At 41.5% G+C, this 17,566-nt stretch overlaps 1 protein-coding gene across 2 annotated transcripts in view; it reads right to left on the bottom strand.

Annotated features, from left to right (window-relative positions):
• Window positions 1-17,566, bottom strand: part of LOC142057794 (granulocyte-macrophage colony-stimulating factor receptor subunit alpha-like) — a 25,110-nt gene extending 7,544 nt beyond the window's left edge. The window contains exons 1-11 of one of the 2 annotated variants that reach the window (XM_075094549.1): window positions 17,378-17,566; window positions 9,234-9,351; window positions 8,928-9,061; window positions 7,807-7,918; window positions 6,037-6,166; window positions 5,769-5,944; window positions 4,490-4,629; window positions 3,374-3,406; window positions 2,271-2,400; window positions 1,527-1,620; window positions 815-896 (exon numbers count right to left, since the gene is read on the bottom strand). In XM_075094549.1, the coding sequence (XP_074950650.1) occupies window positions 815-896; window positions 1,527-1,620; window positions 2,271-2,400; window positions 3,374-3,406; window positions 4,490-4,629; window positions 5,769-5,944; window positions 6,037-6,166; window positions 7,807-7,918; window positions 8,928-9,061; window positions 9,234-9,321 (1,119 nt within the window). In that variant the 5' untranslated portion in view covers window positions 9,322-9,351; window positions 17,378-17,566. Of the gene's footprint in view, window positions 1-814; window positions 897-1,526; window positions 1,621-2,270; window positions 2,401-3,373; window positions 3,407-4,489; window positions 4,630-5,768; window positions 5,945-6,036; window positions 6,167-7,806; window positions 7,919-8,927; window positions 9,062-9,233; window positions 9,448-17,377 lie in introns of those variants that run through there. The other variant, XM_075094539.1, reaches the window with a different exon arrangement.

Below are 17,566 nucleotides of genomic sequence, written 5' to 3'. Positions count from 1 at the left end.
CCAGCTGATACAAAGCATTCCCTCACTACACAGGCACTGAACACAGACACTCTTCAGGTGGACAAATGAGAAGAGAAGCATGAATGATTTGAAGCCTGGTTGTCATGACATGTGAAGAAAGACTGGAAGAGTTAGTTGCTGTTGACAGTGTGCCAGATATGCTGTAAACAGGAAAGGAATAAGGATAAGATGTAATGGACTTTACGTGCAGTAAAACAGGCTACTAAAAGAGCTTTCTGAAAGTAAAGATAATTAAACATTAGACTAGACAGTGTAGGGATGCTATAGAATATCGATTTAATACAATTTGCACAAAACATCAAAATTGTCATAACTAATCCTATGCTGAAGTAAAGAGGAAGGCTAGTTAACCTGGTGAGACTTTCCAGCCCTGCTTTTCATGATTCAGTGCGACAGTTTATTTTACAGGGCTTTAGGTCAAACATAAAATACATATTCACATTATTTTATGATCATTGATATTTGAAAATGCTAATGGCAAATGCTTTCTCACTTAGGTTATTTTCAAAGTATGAACAGCAACCTAGCAAAACTGGTACACGCAGAAATTACTGGTCTCTGTAAAAGTGATAACTCTGGTCTTAAATTGCAGCTGCAAATATGTACAGGATAATGGCTAGTCTCAGCACTGGCACAGAGCATTTCTAGCTTCCAAAGAGCATACTTTGCGTGGGAGCAAATTAGGTTTTAATGGACCAAATTTAACTCTTGTCTTTATATGCCAACTATTCTTGTCTTTGGCCTATCATGGTTTATAATTAACAAATTGGACTGAATTGAAAAGAAAGCGTACCTGCATATCTTCATCAGTTGATGCATTAAATTTGTCTCTTGGTTGTGGAATGGGAGAAAATATGCTTTTGGAACTACAATACCTTTGGGTAGAAAACAGGATTGTGAAGAAATTAAAAATACTGGTAATATAACTTACACAAACATTTTGTATTGCACCTCAAGGACATTCTTTACTTTCAGGATTGAATAACTCTTGCTCTGCAAATCGCTAAATGAGAAGGAAAATATTTTGAATGTAGACTGGTGGGTAACTATCTTATCACTTGCTTGACTAAAATTTGTGACAAGAGTCACGGTAAATATTTTATTAAACAATGACTTTCAGTCAATCACACAACATAACTTTCTTCTGCCAAGTGAGAGGTTTTATCAAAATAATGACATGTTTATTTGTCCTCATTCCCTCTTGTCCAGTACTGTATGAAGCCAATGGCTTCAAAGCCACGTGGATGTTAAACGCTTAAAAATAAGAACAGAAATGTTTTTGCAGGATCTAGTGGAATTAATCACTTACTAACTTTAACATCCTTTCTCACCTGTAGTGATTTTGCATGTTGAAGGGACACCCACAACACTACTGGTGATAATACTTTATGAATTTAATAACCAAATCATTTAAGTTTGTAGGCAGGAAAGTAGGAGATAGGAGGAATGTGTTTCATAGATATAATAATATATCAATAGTTTCTACATCAATAAAGTTGGTTTACCTTTTGAAAAAACAAAATGAGAGCAGTGTCACTGAGATTGTTCCAAGTGCTATCAGAAATAAAATCACAAAAATAGAATAATCTTTCCCTCCACCTGAAACATCCAAGAGAGAGAAATATTGTAGCATACCAAAAAGCTAGCTGTCAGTAATGAATGCAAATTTCACCCAATTTTTCAAGTAATCTGAAAGACTTCAACTTGATTTCCTACAGAACCTCATCAAAAAGCTCAGGTAGGCAGGATGCATTTTAAACCATTTGGAACACTTTTAAAATGTAGAGAATTAAAAAATAAATAATCCAGAAAACAAGGAGAATCAGTGTTGCAGAATGAAAAATAGAGCAAAAGTGGTGGAACTGGAAAAGGAGTGTTGAGGAAAGGGTAAAAAGGAAGATGTGGAAGGAAGAGGATGATATTAATGGCAAAAAGTTAAAGAACTGAAAGATAGACTCAGTGCTCTGGACTAAAGGCAGGATAGGGTCTGTCTCAGCCTGGTCCTGTAGCCCTGGCATCTGAGAAACTGCTGCCTTCACGATCCCAACTAATCAAAGGCTGGTATCAGCTTCTGTTGCCATAGTACTTAAACATCTCCTCCACATTAATGATTTCCACCTGGTTCCTTCCATGCCATTGGGTAAGAATTGAGACCTTATTTGTATCTGTGAGTGTAAGGGAGAAAGGGAGGCAAGCGTGGTAATACCAAAAATGAAAATCCATAGTAGAATAGTATTTCACAGTCTTACCAAACCTGATGATTTTACTCCATTCCCCCCAACTTTCATTTATGAGACAGTTTCTTCCACGTGCTCTGATTTTCAGAAGGTATTCTTTTTTCTCATTGTAATTTTGGAATGTGTAGCTGTGGTTCCTTACCTAAAATCAAAGCAATCAGACTGTTCATTTCACCCCATAGGCAAATATTAATAAAATTTGGGGTTTAATTTCCTGATACAGTTTCTATAAAAAAATTAATTTGTATGATTTTGTAAGTAGTAGTCAAATTTTCTTCTCTCCGAATTTAAAACCATGAAAAATTATTTCATCCTGCCACTGAATCTTTCTGGTGTTTTTTAAGTTTAAAGTTGGATTTTGAAGTTTATTTGTTATTTAATTTAATTTTTTTTTGCTTTAAGGACACTTTTTTCCCCTGTCCTTGTTTATGGATCCTAAAAAATACAGATGGGCAGAAAGCTGAAACTGGAGAAGTACCCTGTAAATTCACCTTGCAAACTTTACTGGCGTTAATCATGCAAATATTCCCTGGAAGGTGTCTGTCTTTGCTAAACAGACTTAATGCTTTTTAGACTATCCAATTACACATACTTATCATCTGGCTTCATGATATTTTATACAAAGTCTGGAATCCGCCAAGCCTAAGACACTTTCAGGGTTGAAAGTACCACTCATTTGTGAGGGGAAGACTGACAGCGTGTATTGGAATCCCGATTAACATCCACAGGTTTTGAAGATCTCAGCATTCCCTCTGTCTAGCTGTCCTGAACTACAGTCATATTCTTCCAGCAACAGACACAAGATAGAGAATATTTCCAATTTGTGTTAAGCAAAATGTCACATCTGTTTTAATAAAAACCTATTTGTGTGATAAATGGAAATTATGAAGTTTTGTGAAATTAATGGAAAATTTCACCGGGTGCAAGATATCCCATCCAAAAGGGATTTATTAAGAAGGTTCCACATAAAAATACCATAGGAACATACCTTCCTGAATTCTTATTGCTATATTGATACATACCCTATAGTTCTAGAAGTAACTATATTCTGTATAATGGTATTTATATGCTTAAGTGGGCAAAAGTACAAATTTGTATAGGACAAGAATACTTACTTCTACAGGTTGATCCTTTTCTTCGGGCTCATCCTGCAAATCAAAGACAAATCTTAATTTTTATTATTTTCTTGTCAAATAATCAAATATTTCTCCCTCTTTTGTTCTCATTTTCTTGCGTATAAAGATCATAAGTAATTTTAAACTGAAAAATCAATTGGATATTCTGCTCCAGTAATGTCCCAGAATATAGCACTTTATTCAGAGTTTTGGCTTCCTCCATTGCATTTTAGAAAAGGAAGGAAACATGAGTTAATTATCAGTGGTTGTGAGAAGCTGTACTTGCCTCTAAGCCAATGGAAAGAAAGAAGGACTTTAGGACACGATTTGTCTGTCATCTGCTGTCGAAGGAGGTGGGAAGCACCACATCTGACTGCAGAGACAGTAGGAGTAACTTGCTGAAAAGCAAACGCTTCCATTGCAGACATCTACCCTGGGCCTGTGTGAACTTCCCCCCGAGTCACTGGTATCTAATTTTTCAGAAGAGTGGTTTCTATTTCAGCACTGGATTCAAAACAGAGGTTTTGGCAGACACTCTGTAGACAGGTGAGGGTCTGGTTGGGTCAACCAGGCTCCAGGGGAAGGATGGCGTCTGAGGGAAGGCTGCCAAAGGACAACAGACAGCGGGAGAGCTGGTGGAGGAGAAGTGTGGGGGCTGAGGGGGACAAAACTGTCCCACGTGGTGAACTTGAGGGGCACTGTGGATCTTTCCAGCATCCACAAAATGCTGTCAGGGGGGCTGACGCCGAGGTGCCCTGGGAAGCAGGTGGGAGCGTGAGGGTCCCTGTCCTGGGCTGGAGGCTGTGGCCCGGGCAGTGCCCTTGTTGCAGATCACAGGCTGCCATCATGTGGCCACCTGTCAGACGTGCTCAGGCAGGAGAGCATCTCAGGTCTTTGGACAGCATTTTCCTGTTCTCCCCTGCTTTTCTTCTTTGTACCTCTCATTAGTTTGAAATAAGGTCACGAGCAGTGGGATGTGAGACCAGCAGGGCTGGTCAGGAGGACATACAGCTTATGGGAGAGAAGTTAATTGATAAAAGAAACAGAAGTTTGCACATTATAGATATGCATGTACATAGGTATGGTGCCAAATACAAACCAAGAGATTGTTTTTACCTTATTTTTTATGCTAATTCCATACAGAAAACAGGTTTCAGTTTTCATGTGACTTGTAAGGGGTGGTTGCCATGTAATTATGCAACCTGCTGGATCTGTAGTACAACTGACAGTGACGTTCAACGGAGGAGTGAGTATTTCTGGAAGGAAATGAAATAATTAATGTAGACATGGCCAGTAATCAGCTCAACTCCCCAAAATAAATGTGAAGCGGAGCAAACTGATGGACAGCTGTGTGCTATTGATGTTAAATGCTATCAGGTAAAGATGAGTAAAATACAGTAGCAAGACTCGGGAATATAGCTCTTCAGTTGTTGGACATCTGAAGTAACTGAAGGTGGTGTAAAAAGAGTATGAATAATTTTGTGTAATTCAGTAGTACAATCAGCACAGTGCCATTTTCTTCTGCATCTAAATTTCACATTGACAATACAACTCTCCACAGGAAAAAATATGGAGGTTTTTGTGTGTGTGCTAGTATTCAGTTGGAAGACCAAGTCATTGGAATTTGAGCGCCTAAAATATAGTTGACTAGGTGTGACCTCAGTGTCTAACTGCCATAGTCAGCAGAGACCTCATCAGTAGTGCCCATGATGTCTGCAAAGCTGTTTGGTGTACCATGGCACAGGTGTGCTCAGCTGAATAGTTTGGGCTTTGCGGCCTGCATCAGCTGCAGGCAGGGCTCAGTCTCACATTGTGCATTTCAGACCACATAGCACATCCAAGAAGACCCTGGTCTCTCACAGGTCCTGGGCCACATCTGCAAGCCTTGTGGATGCCTCAAGTGTCTGAGGGTATCTCGAATGTCACTAGAAGCAGGTTTTTGGGCAACTGAATCCTGTCCCAGATCTCTATCGGAGCTTAAAGACGTAACTCACACATAGGTACCCACATATTTAACTAACACAGTCTTAAGTTGCAAGTTGAACCCTCCCTCTGGTTTTAGGACACATAGCTCTTGTGACTCTTTTTGGCTCTTTGTGGAATTAAGGGGTAGCAAAATGAGCCCATAGAAAGGTAGTCTTGAAAGTCTAACCGTTGCATTTCATCACTTAGATTCCATAGTTCACACCACTTCTCCAAGCGTTTATTTCAGGCTGCCTCTGCCTTTGCTTGTTCTAGTTAATTTTTGGAACTATATTCCAACAGCTATCAGGAGCAAAGCCTGTCCTGCAGTGTGATGGCTACAGACTTTGTTTTATTCTTGTTTTCTCTTCAGAGAAAATTTCCCCTCTTCCTTACTTTATAAAGCAGAAAGAAAATGAAAATATTCACTTACCAATTTTATACAGTTGAATGTACTTATCATAGAACTGGATCACAGAGCCTTTGCTAGATCCATTGACCAGGAAGTAGGCTTCTTCATCCCCTATCCTCACATTTTGGAACCTACATCCCGTGTTTCTGCCATTTTCGTCTTTAATGTAAAGCTCACATTCCACTTCGTTGTCACCTCTGTGCATAGCAAGGTATTTTAGTTAAATGGGGGCAGTGTGATGTGTCAAATGAGAATTGAGACTTTCCTAGACTCAAGCAGACCTACTTACCTCAAGTTCTTCCAGTAGAGAAAATACTGGGTATCTGCTGGAGCATTCCTGCCTGCCTGCCAAGTGCAGTTCATGAGGGAAATGTTATAAATCACACAGGAGAAGTTTTCAATGGCCGACCCATTCATGCCTGCAAACACAGGAACGTCCGTGATGAGGAAACATCTTGTGACTGCCCCAAGCTGGAGAACCTTGGCACGTGCTTAGATATGTTAGACAGCTGCAGTTCCAGCTGGTTATTGCTTGGGTTAGACACGACAACTGTGGGAAAGCTGAACTCACCCTATTTTGGCTACCTCTGAACTGTGAAACCTGGGAGTGAGGAGAGCATTCACACACGTAAAGGCACATTGCCTTTTAACATCATCCTTGGTGCTACAGAGAGAAGTATTTCTCCTTTTGCACTTAATGCCCAGGAATTCACTCCTGAAGTGTTTACACACAGCATTTAAAAAGCTGGGACTTCTAAAGGTAAGGTGGGGCTTTTTTCTGCCCTCTGTCCAAATAGCATCCTAGCTAGAGCTTTCCACCCTGATGTGGGCAACAGCAACTTGATCTCTTCCTTTTCTGGAGCACACTGAAGTGGGAACCTTGTTTCTTTGGAAGCTCCCTCATGGCTGGGCTGTGGAGGCATGCTCAGCCTCCCCTTCTTCAGCCAATTTTCTGCTTCTTTCTGTGGCATGCCCTAACTTCCGTGAAAGGGTGGAAGCTTCCTGTCCTGCTGCCTCAAGCCCCTTCCAGCACCCAGTCTTGAGGGCACCCTTTTGGAATCAGGGGGGGATTCCCCTGGGGCTCCTGCATGCTTGGAGATGATGGCCAGACAGGGACAAACGCCAGAACCAGGAGATTTTAGGAGGCAGCGTGTCCTGGTTCATGTTTTGAGAGTCACCGTGAGAGAGAGTGTTTCCCATGTTAAGTCTCCAGGAAGACATCAGTAGGAAATACTTTCCCTGCTTAGGTATGAGCAAGCTGCAGATCTCATCACCTCTGTCAAATCTGAAATACATCAGTTACACAGCTGCAGGAGCAGTGGTGACTCAGGAATTTTAGTGGAGAACTCTGAGTTCAGAAGGAAGGGGAAGAAGGGCCGTAAAGATTTTAGGTTTGGAATTATGAGCCTAGGATCTGCCTAAATTGCACTGTGATTAACTCCCAGACAGGGCAGGCTCAGAATATCTTTGTAAACAGTTGTCTCATCTCAATGGGTGCACAGCAGCTGAGGGAACCCGCATGCATGCGTGTGTGTGCATATGCGTGCGCACATGCATGCCAGGGCCAGATGAGGAGATTGCTATATTCGGTTTGCCCCTAGCTGCTTATCACTGGCATCTGCTTTCCTCTCCTCCTCCCATTGTATGGGTTTCACTGATCCGCAGGCTGTGGCTTTAGCTAGCTCTGTGGTCTGGCCCCTGACAATCTCACCAACAGCCCAGCAGAAAAGCATTTAATGAGGAATGGGAGCTAACATTTTAATTTCTAACATCAGAACAGTTATTTGAATCCACCCTTAAACCACTGTAATTTAGTGGCACTTTGGAGCCCTAGCATGAAAGAGAATAATGCAATTACTGATACCTATGTAGTAACGCATCTTTTGCAGAATTGTGGAAACATTGATTACAGAACAAATAATTTTAGCAGATCTGCAAAAAATTATTTTCAATAGAAGGTAAAGCAGTTACCTACCATGTAGGGAATTGTTTTCTAAGGCAATGTTTACCGTTAAAAGATTACAAATGGAGAAAAACTTATCCAGACCATAGACATTACCTCCAGGGATAAAGGTGCAGCTTTTTGAGAAGTTTGCGTTTGGCACTTCAATGATAAAGGATGCCCCTTCGTGCATGTGTCGCCCTGGAAACGTGCATAGTGGACTATTCACCTGAAAAAGAACATGTTGATGTTTTATTTCTCTGATTTTCCTCGGCTGGTGTTAGATGATGCTGGCTATGGAAGTGTGACTCAGAAACTCAATGTGTAGGGCCAAAACCTTGCACGTATAAGTATGTGGTTTAGGTTCAAGCGCTAACTCTCTCCTTTACCACTTTAGGGTGAAGTATAATGAAGCTGAGTGATCAAAAGCATAACTACACAAAAAGCTTTGCAGCTCAGGAGTTGGATGCTACACTAGTGTGCAACTATTAGAGAAGGCTAACAGTATTCCAGTGGCGTAGTAGAAGATGGTTAATAAATGGGGGAACCACAATGGAATTTAATCAAAGAATTACACAAAATGGAAGCCCTCATCTGACCTACCCAGGGATCAGGAAGGTGTCTATGACATACTTATAATCTTCAATAAAGATGAGATGTGTTTTTGTACTATGTATTTCTAATTAAGGCATCTGCTTTGCTAGGCTAAATAAGCCATCTCTATCTCTCTCTGTCAAGCTTCCTACTTTTCTCTTTGGGTAATGTGGGCTTATAACATAACCTGTGCTACAGGCATGATCCAATTTACTGGGAAACAGGTGAAGAACTTGAGATAATGAAAATCCATGGCAGTGTTTGGGGAATTCAGCTTTTATTTGGAGGGTCTCTGTCTCTCTAATCTCTCTTAGTCTCACAGACCCTTTTTTCAGCAGCTACATCCCTATTCATGATTCAACATAGGTACAGTTCAGGCTATTGCCTCGTTTCCACTTTGGTGCCAGAACTTCAGTTCTGTGCTTTCTGTGCTCTCCTGTGCTTTCCTCGGATGCTGCTCCTGCAGCCAATGCACCCTGGCACCGGTGACAACTTTCCACAGCCCCTGACAAATCAAGCTGTAGACTGCAAACAATCACTGATCAGATTTTACCTGCAACTGATTCATTTTTTCAAAGGAAGTAAATTTGTTAAAAGGTAGAGAAAAAGGTACAATTATTTATCTCAACGAATAGCAAGGTTACCTTTTTCTCTGTACTTTCCTTTTGGCTCTCCATAGTACATTTGTAGATAGAGTAATTCTTGTTGCTCTCCCAGGACAGTTCCGTTTTTATCCAATCAATTTTCACATTCATAATAGGTGATTCTTGTGCTCCTGCTGAAAGTGTTACAGAATAAGTTCAGTAAGGATATGCTACTGTTTTTGTTGAATGCAGAGGAGAGTACCTGTTAGGTTGAAGAATCACAATTGCCAGATTATTTGCTAATACCTCTGATAAGTGAAGAATTAAAACCTGTTTCTCAGATTATATCTGCAAAAGCATACTTACACCCCATACACTGGATGTCAGCATGCAAGGGATGAAATAGCATCATACACGACCAAATCATGCAAATGAGTCCAAGAGTATCAAACATCTTTTCTTCTCTGGAAAGAGACAATGAAGCCTTCAGGGAAAAAAAAAAAAGAAAGAAAAAAAAGAGAAAAGTGATGCCCAAGTGTACTTTGTTTTCTGCAAACCTTCATTTTTCTTTCATGGGAAGTCTCAAAGATGCTGTCTAATTCACCCCTAGAAAATACTCTTTAGAAAAGCCAAGCGGAGAGTGTGCTTCAGGACTTCTGGCAGGCACCTCTTCTTTGAAAGAACTGAGTAGGCTCACTATTGTCTATTGCAACAGAGCAGTTTGAGAAAGAGAAGCCACAGACTGTTATGATACATAAACTTACTGTATGAAGTGCAGAGACCGTGATTTAGGATTACTTTGTCCCACATAATCTATCCTAACCATGCCACCAGAAAGGTTTTCTTGACCCTGTGAACATCACTGCAGATTTTCCTATGCAGTGCTCTGGCTTCTGCTGCAAAGTGAGCATTTAGACCGTCTTTCAATCATTTGTGGATTGGGAACACCTTTTGGGAAGTGGATGGTTTGGCTTTTGGTTGTGTCAGGGTGTGAATGACTCACTTCTCCATGAGCGCTCTGTTAAAGCCAGCATCACCACCAGGCACATTCAGAGCCTGTACCTGCTTCTCCCAGTGTGCCTTAGAAGTGCATGGAAAAAGACCCTGAGACCTGAACTGTCTAAGCAAAACAGGAAGAGAAAGATCTCAATCTCCATCAGGTTTTAACAGGAATGAAATGCTGGCCTGCTTACCTTTTTTTTGACTATGGCAAATCTACAGTCTTGCCTGAAAGGCTTTTGAGGCTAATTTCAAGATTTCATGTGGTAAAGCCCTTAAAATAATGTTTAGAGCAATGCCCTGAATCACTTCTCATTCTTTTCCTGGAGGCAAAGGTCAAAGCTGACTGCAGACAGACCATTGGCTTTGTATGTGTTATCTATCAATTTCAGCGCTATTTTCTGTCACCTTTTCTTCTTTTCTTTTCTGACTACAGATCAACTAAGATCAGCTTTCCATTCAGAAAAGTACCTTAGGAGCTAGAATTTCAATGGTCTTTCCAAAGGCCATTTGGCACTGGATAGCCCTGGATTCAGCTGCTTTTCTGTTGTCCTGAATATCCCAAATAGCAGCATTTATCATAAACTTGATGACACTTCTGTCAGTTCCTGACTAACCTGAATAAATTTTTCATTTTTATATGTGGCCTCTCATTTCTCACCTCTTTTCATAGAAAACTGAATATACTAAAGAATCCCAGTTGTTAGGTGTAGTTTACTGTATCTCACTATTAAATAAGAAACTTTTTTAATGCTTTCTTCATTATTATTTGTTTCGGATCCAGAAATTGTTGAATCTTACTGTGGACATTATTAAACTTTGAGGATGTCTGTTCTGTAATGAAAATATGATGCTAGCTCATAAAATATGTCCATAATTTTAAACTAATATAACTACAGTTATGCACAATTGAACTCGGGCTATAAAATATACTTGAGAGGATAGGAAAAAATGCTGAACCTTCTTAGAGCTATTTTAGAGAATGTGACTCAAGTCTTCATGTGCAGTTCATTTGAACAAAGATTTATGTAATTACAAACAGTGTACACCTTCATTCTTGGTATTCTGGTCCTCTACACCTACAACTTACTTTCTGTAAACTGTCAACGTTTGCTAGAACGTATTTCTGTCTTTGTGTGTTTTTCAGTCCAATTTCCTGAAGTGAAATGGTATATGCTAACGATCCTTTTCAAAGAGGAATGCCACAAAAGACAGAAAAGATATTTTTCAGTGTTTCTTTCCCCTCTTGACTTGCCTTGATTATGTCTTGATAATGAAACAGACCTATTAGCATACCTTTGGATATCCTGTGTGGGATGAATATTGATATTAAGACATCTGAAAGTATCTACAAGTCAGTATTTACATAAGCACAAGTTGTTTAAGTTCTCTTTATAGTCAATGGAGATCTGGTTGAATTCTATTCACTACTTCTGGGAGATATAAATAATTTCTCACTACTTGCTTTAAAGCCTTTGACTATTGCTGTATAGAAGTCTTATTAATCTTTTTAGTATCTTCCTATTTTTTTGTATTTGATTTTCTGTTTCACTCTGCTGATTTTATTTGATTTGGAAGTCTTTTTCCTAAAGGCATTTTTTAAAGCAGCAACTAAATCTTACACCTGCTCAGGTTTCTTTTGCCTTCTTTTTTCTGTTCCTGTCTTTCACAGAGGGTGTGAATATTGTCTTTGCAGTGTGAAGCAGTGTATAGAGATCATGTGTAGGAAGCTATGCCTCCCCTTCCAGGCTTTCTAAATGTAGGAGAGGGTTGGCACTGCTGCCTGGTTCAAGAAGGTAGATCATGGCTGTGCTTTCATGTGTTGTCCTTCTCTAGCTTAAGAAATATTGGAGTTAACTTTCCCCAGAGCAGCCCATACTGTGCTGAGCTTTGTATTTGTAGCTAGAATGGTGTTGATAACACACCAACATTTTGGCTATTACTGAGCAGTGCTCATGCAGCATCAAGGCTGTCTTACCAATCTCTCACCCAAAGGCCAGTTGGCCCAGGCATAGCCAGGGCAGCTGACCCAAACTGACCAAAGGGCGGTTCCAGACCATATGAGGTTGTCCTCATATGAAGCTCAATGATGAAAGCTGAACGCAATAAAACGTAGGACCTCAAGAGAACTTTGAGACATGCAGAAAAATTACAGTTGTCAGCCACGGGAGTAGATGGCTTCCCGGTGGCTCCAATGCTGGGATATCAGGCCAACAGTCAGGAAATAGAAGATAAGGAAGCCCAACATCTGGGTTCCCTCACCAGGGACTGGAAAGAATTGACAGAGGAACTGGAAAAAAGGCAACAAATTGCAGTCTCTGGAGGTGGTTTCTGTCAAGTGTGACAGTAAGATCACATTCAACAGAGACCCATGGATGTGATCAATAAGAAAACATCTATGTCCCCACCAGGTAAGAAACACAAGCTTTCCTAGGCCTTGTGGGATTCTGGAGAATGCATATTTGGTTATAGTCAGCTTGTGAGCTCTCTCTATTGAGTGACCCGAAAGAAGAACTGTTTTGAGTGGGGCTCTTAACAACAGCAAGACTTTGAGAAGATTAATCAGAGGATAGATTGTGTGGTAGCTGTTGGTCCAGCCTGTACAGGGCTGTGCAAATGTGCAATACACCACAGCTGGGGAGCATGGCATCACCTGGAGCCTCTGGCAGAAAACACCAGGTGAAACTTGAGGCTGACCTCTAGGGTTTTGGAGCTGGGGGTATCGAGGATTGGAAGCCCACTACACTGTGACTGAAAAAGAGATACTAGCAGCATATGAGGGGGGTTTGAGCTGCTTCAGAATTTTTTGGTACAGAAGCACAACTCCTCTTGGCACTTTGATTGCCTGTACTACACTGGATGTTTAAAAGAAACATTCCCTCTACGTATCACGTAAACGATGCAACATGGAGTAAGTGGCTAGCATCGATCATTCAACAAGCTCAAATGGAGAACCTCAACCACCCAGGAATCCTGGAAGAGATCACGGACTGGCCAGAAGGCAAAGATTTCAGAATATTGCCAGAGGATGAGTTGTCTGAAGCAACTGCTACATGTACTGAAGACCTCCTTCCCAGGGCGTGGCTGGATATTGTCTGCTGATGGGAAGCGGAGAATAAAGAAGAGGGAGAGTGAGATAGTGGCTTGGTGGGCACCTGGTGGCCAGCCAAGGTCAAACCATCGCAGTATTTTTTTCCTGTTTGCTATCACAAATGGCTCTCCTCTTTTCAAACTGGAATAATTCCCTCTGTTCTTAGAGGCTTACATCCCTCATCCCAGAACAGTCTACTTCAAACTTTTGCTTCTTGTAGTGTCAGAAACTGAGGAGTCAGATATTACAGATCGTTGTAGGGAATTTAAATTACTAAGGAAGTGTGAGTACCTGCAAAGGGTGACTCCACATTCACTCATGTGGCACGAAGGTCTGAGCAGAGCTAGTCAAACACTGGCATCAGCTCTTGTCAAGCATCTCTGTGTCTTAGGTACCATTTTCCTTTTCTCAGAGGAAGTTAAAACTCTTTGGAAGAGACTTCTCTATTCACAGCATTTATGTTTCTAGTTTTTTTCTACATGAAGAAGCAACATTGGTTAATGGAGGTTTTTTGTTTGTTTTAGTATTTCCTCACAGTGTAACTTCCTAATAGCAATTTTCTTGATTGCAGGTATTTTTAAGGTTAATTACAAGAATGTGAGGCAAATTCTTATGAACTCAGGAAACAGAGAAACATGGTAATATTTTGTTACTCGTCTGTCTTTCTATATTAATTTTTATGGTCATTTCAGAGTGCCGATTCTGGACTGACTCAATTTCTGGTGAAAGCAAAAACCCAGCCAGACCCTCCAAGCAAGCTGGAGTGTTGAATATTTCCAGGAGGCACCTCACATTTCATGCAAATTGGCTTGATGTGTCCTGTCCATCATGGTCTGCAGGAATCAAGACAGGACAGGACACCATGTCCGGGTTGCAACAGGGGCAGACTCTTCACTGTAGCCTGATTCTCCTCTGCTTATCATTTGCAGCATCAATCTTTTCTTTGTAAATCCTCGTGCTACAGTAAGGATGTGGCCACAGCTGCTGGGGAGCGATACTGAAGAATCTTAACTACAGACAGTATGGAGGCCTGGCCATGAAATGCTATGTGAGATATTGGTCTCAACAGTTATTTCCACTTTCCCATGCTCTCAGTGATCTCTCCAGTAATGCACATAGGAGCCTTGAGACCTCTTGTCCTTCTAGTCTGCCCCTTTTCACATAACCCTATTTTTCTCCATTTTGTGCCATCTGTTCAGTCACTCTTAACCTCTTCTCCTTCCTTTCATCATCCTACTTTCCTTTTAGGCACTTATTTGCTTATTCTCTGGCAACAGTCCGCTCACCGTTCATCTATAGTCTTTGCTTCATTCTTCTTGTCATCTCCCTCTGTCTGCTGTCATGACTCCTCTGCTGTCAAAATCTCTCTGAGTTTCCTACACATGACAGCAGCCCCATGCTGCAAGCAGTCTCATGGAAATGCTTGTCTGGAGCACTGGCGAAGGAGTCATCTGCAGCCCTGCCTGCTTAGAGTAGTGCTTGCTTGGCGCCATTGCCTCCAGGCTCTGGATGTGTCACTGGTCTTGCAGCGGGAACAGCAGGGCCTGTAAGTGTTTGCTTTCCTCATAAGAAATGACCATTTCCATAGAGCATAGCACTAAGGGGGTTTGCTTCTCAAAGCATTTGTGTTTCACGGTTGACTGACTTTTAGAACAAATTACACAAGGAAAGATTAGTGTTGGATTGTGCCTATGTTCTCTCTATTGCCCCAGATGAAGTTGCCAACACATAGCCAGGTCCTCTGGCTTTTCTCTGGCGTGCAGGCAGGATAAGAGATACAGGAGCTGTGGTAAGCCCTAAGTGATTTGTCAGACCCATCCATACCTTCTGCCCGGTGGCCAAGCTCCAGCGTGTGTGGCTCCAGCACCACATCTGCAGAAGCTTTGTGCCTCCAAGAGCTCTACCCTCTCCCAGAGTGGTCTTTTGCAGACAGGTGGGGTAAAACTCCCTCTGCTCTGAACAAACCTCATTGTTGAAGGTATCAGCAGGAACACCTACTTATATCAAACTGTTTGGGAGTGTTATTTGGAGGAGCAGACCAGAAGAAACATATATATGTTTTTGTAAGTGGCATTTCCTCATATTTCATTAATATAAGAGATGATATAGAGTCTATTAGGAGGTAAACCCCCATCCTTAACTCTATGCTTGTTCCTGCTTTGCTTCTTTCCTTCTTCTTTCCTGGCCAGCCTCACAAATGTCTTGACCTCTCAGCGTGTGCCTACCCTGCTATGTGGGGGACGGCCCCAGAGAGGACTCAAGCAGCTGGTTTGTGCACTCCTCAGTTCTTAGCTCACTGCCTAGCTCTCTCCAGGACAGGTCTGCTATAAACCTAATCTATCCACCTAAGCTATGTGAGTAGGAGTGAGTCAGTGGTACTTGGCTTTGGAGCTTTCTTTTATTTAGAGGTATGCGCATAACCTCTATGCTTAAGTTTTGCACTAGCAAAAGCTTATCGAGGAAAACATTGCTAAACTTATTATTTAATGTCACCAGATGTAAACTTATTATCTAATGTTACCAGATGTATGATGTGTCTTACGCAGCAGTAGTGATCATATCCCTGGAAAGTTGGATGCTGGCAAACGTGACCCCATTGGTCTTTTGCAGCAATGCATGGTCAAACTCAGTCTGCTCTAGAATGATCTCAGCATCAATGTGTCAGAAGGAAAATCAGTCATATTTAAATACTGTGCTATGCCCGTAAGGGTTTTTTACAGAAAACATCCATTAAATGCTGACTTAAGAACTTTCAGTTCTTACCCTCACAGCCTGTAAGTCTGTACAGTCTTGTCTTAGCTCTTAGGCTGTGAGTGAAGGATGCTACCAGAAAATGTCACCCGAGACCAAGGTTCCTTGGTTCTAATTCCCAGCTTTGCCAGTGACTTTGTTTTCTTGAGTCATTCTGGGAAAGTTACTCCTGCCGATGATACACTTCCAGAAATGAAAATTTGAATTTTACTCATAGGGTGATGTGAGGATAAACTGATGCTTATACATTGCAGTCATATGGAGAGTACCATACACTTGCTAAGCTTACCAGGAGTCATAGAAATAGGAATGAAAACCTTAAAATGCATACCAGGCAGTGAAAAATTCCTCTCAAATGGCTGCCTAAATGCAAATTTCCCCAAACTGCTTCACTCTTTAGATCAGTATTTTGATTTCTGAAGATGATACAAAACTGGGAGAAGTGGTTGATATACCACTATTTCGCTTCAGAGGGACCTGGACAGGCTGGAGAAATGGGCTGAAAGAATCTCACGAAATTCAGCAAAGGGAAGCGCTGAGTCCTTTACCTGGGAGTAACTACCCCCAGCACCAGTACAGGCTGAGGACGACCTGCTGGAAAGCATCTTTGCAGAGGTGGCCTTGGGGGTCCTGGTGGACAACAGGCTGACCATGAGCCAGCAATGTGCCCTTGCAGAAAGGAAGGTGAAAGGCATCCTGGCCAGCATTAGGCAGAGTGCTGCCAGCAGGTTGAGGCTGGTAATCCTTCCCCTCCGCTTATCACTGGTGAAGCAAGACCTGGACTTCTGGATCCAGTTCTGGGATACTCAGTACAAGAAAGACACAGAGCTACTGTAGAGAGTTCAGCAGAGCCACAGAGATGATTAAGGGCTCTAATATATAAGAGGAGGCTGAGAAAACTGGGACTATTCATCCTGGAGAGATGATGGATCAGGGATATCTTAGCCATGTGTATAAATATCCAACTGTGGGGAGTAAGGAAGATGGAGTCGGACTCACCTCAGTGGCACCCAGTAACGGGACAAGGGGCAATGAGCAAAAACTGAAATAATGGGAATTCAATTTAAACACAAGAAAACACTTTTTACTGTGAGGGTAGTCAACCACTGGAACAGGTTTTCCAGGGGGGTTGTGGAGTCTCCAAGGTTGGAGATACTCGAACCTGACTGGACAAAGCCCTGAGAAACCTGCTGTAGCTGACCTTAATCCAAGCAAGGGGTGGCACAGGACAATCTCCAGAAGTGCCTTCCAGCCTCAACCATCCCAAGATCCTGTGATTTACTTTTTTTTCCAAGAAATAGACATCCACATATTTCTAATTAGGCTAATTTATAGAAAGGGTACGGAAAATAGCATTTCTTTCTGCTGTTGCAAAATAGGTGTCAGATAACAAATGTCAAATAGCACAACAGACACCATAGACATTTCATAGGATTCCTTGCATCTTGCAGAAATCTTTAGAAATTTTATATATACACAGGTTTACATTTTTAATGCAATAGGCTAAAGCATCACCAAAATTTTGCCTAGACGTTCTTAAGCAGGAAGCTAATCCAGATTTTGTACGTTTGCTACTATAACTGTATCTAACTTAATCCTGCGCAAAGACTTGCATTCTGCACGAAATCCGTGGCACAAGAAAATCAATAGACAACACAGAAGGACATACCTGCTCTTGAAAAAACCCTCCTTGTTTATCTTGTTTGATTTTGGATCACAGCAGCAGGACACTTGAAGGTGTAGCTGTGGTCATGCAGGCATCAGTTTTGCTCTGCCAATGAACTATTTTTACTGCATGGCAGTAGCAAATGCTGCAATTCAGAAAGTGTCGCAGTTTATCATTTCCCTTACTGCTTTC

The sequence above is a fragment of the Phalacrocorax aristotelis genome, chromosome 1 (genome assembly GCF_949628215.1).
Source record: "Phalacrocorax aristotelis chromosome 1, bGulAri2.1, whole genome shotgun sequence".
NCBI classification, from domain to species: domain Eukaryota; kingdom Metazoa; phylum Chordata; class Aves; order Suliformes; family Phalacrocoracidae; genus Phalacrocorax; species Phalacrocorax aristotelis.
The sequence above is the reverse complement of the archived record's forward strand: the minus strand, read 5'-3'. Positions and strand labels throughout refer to the sequence as shown.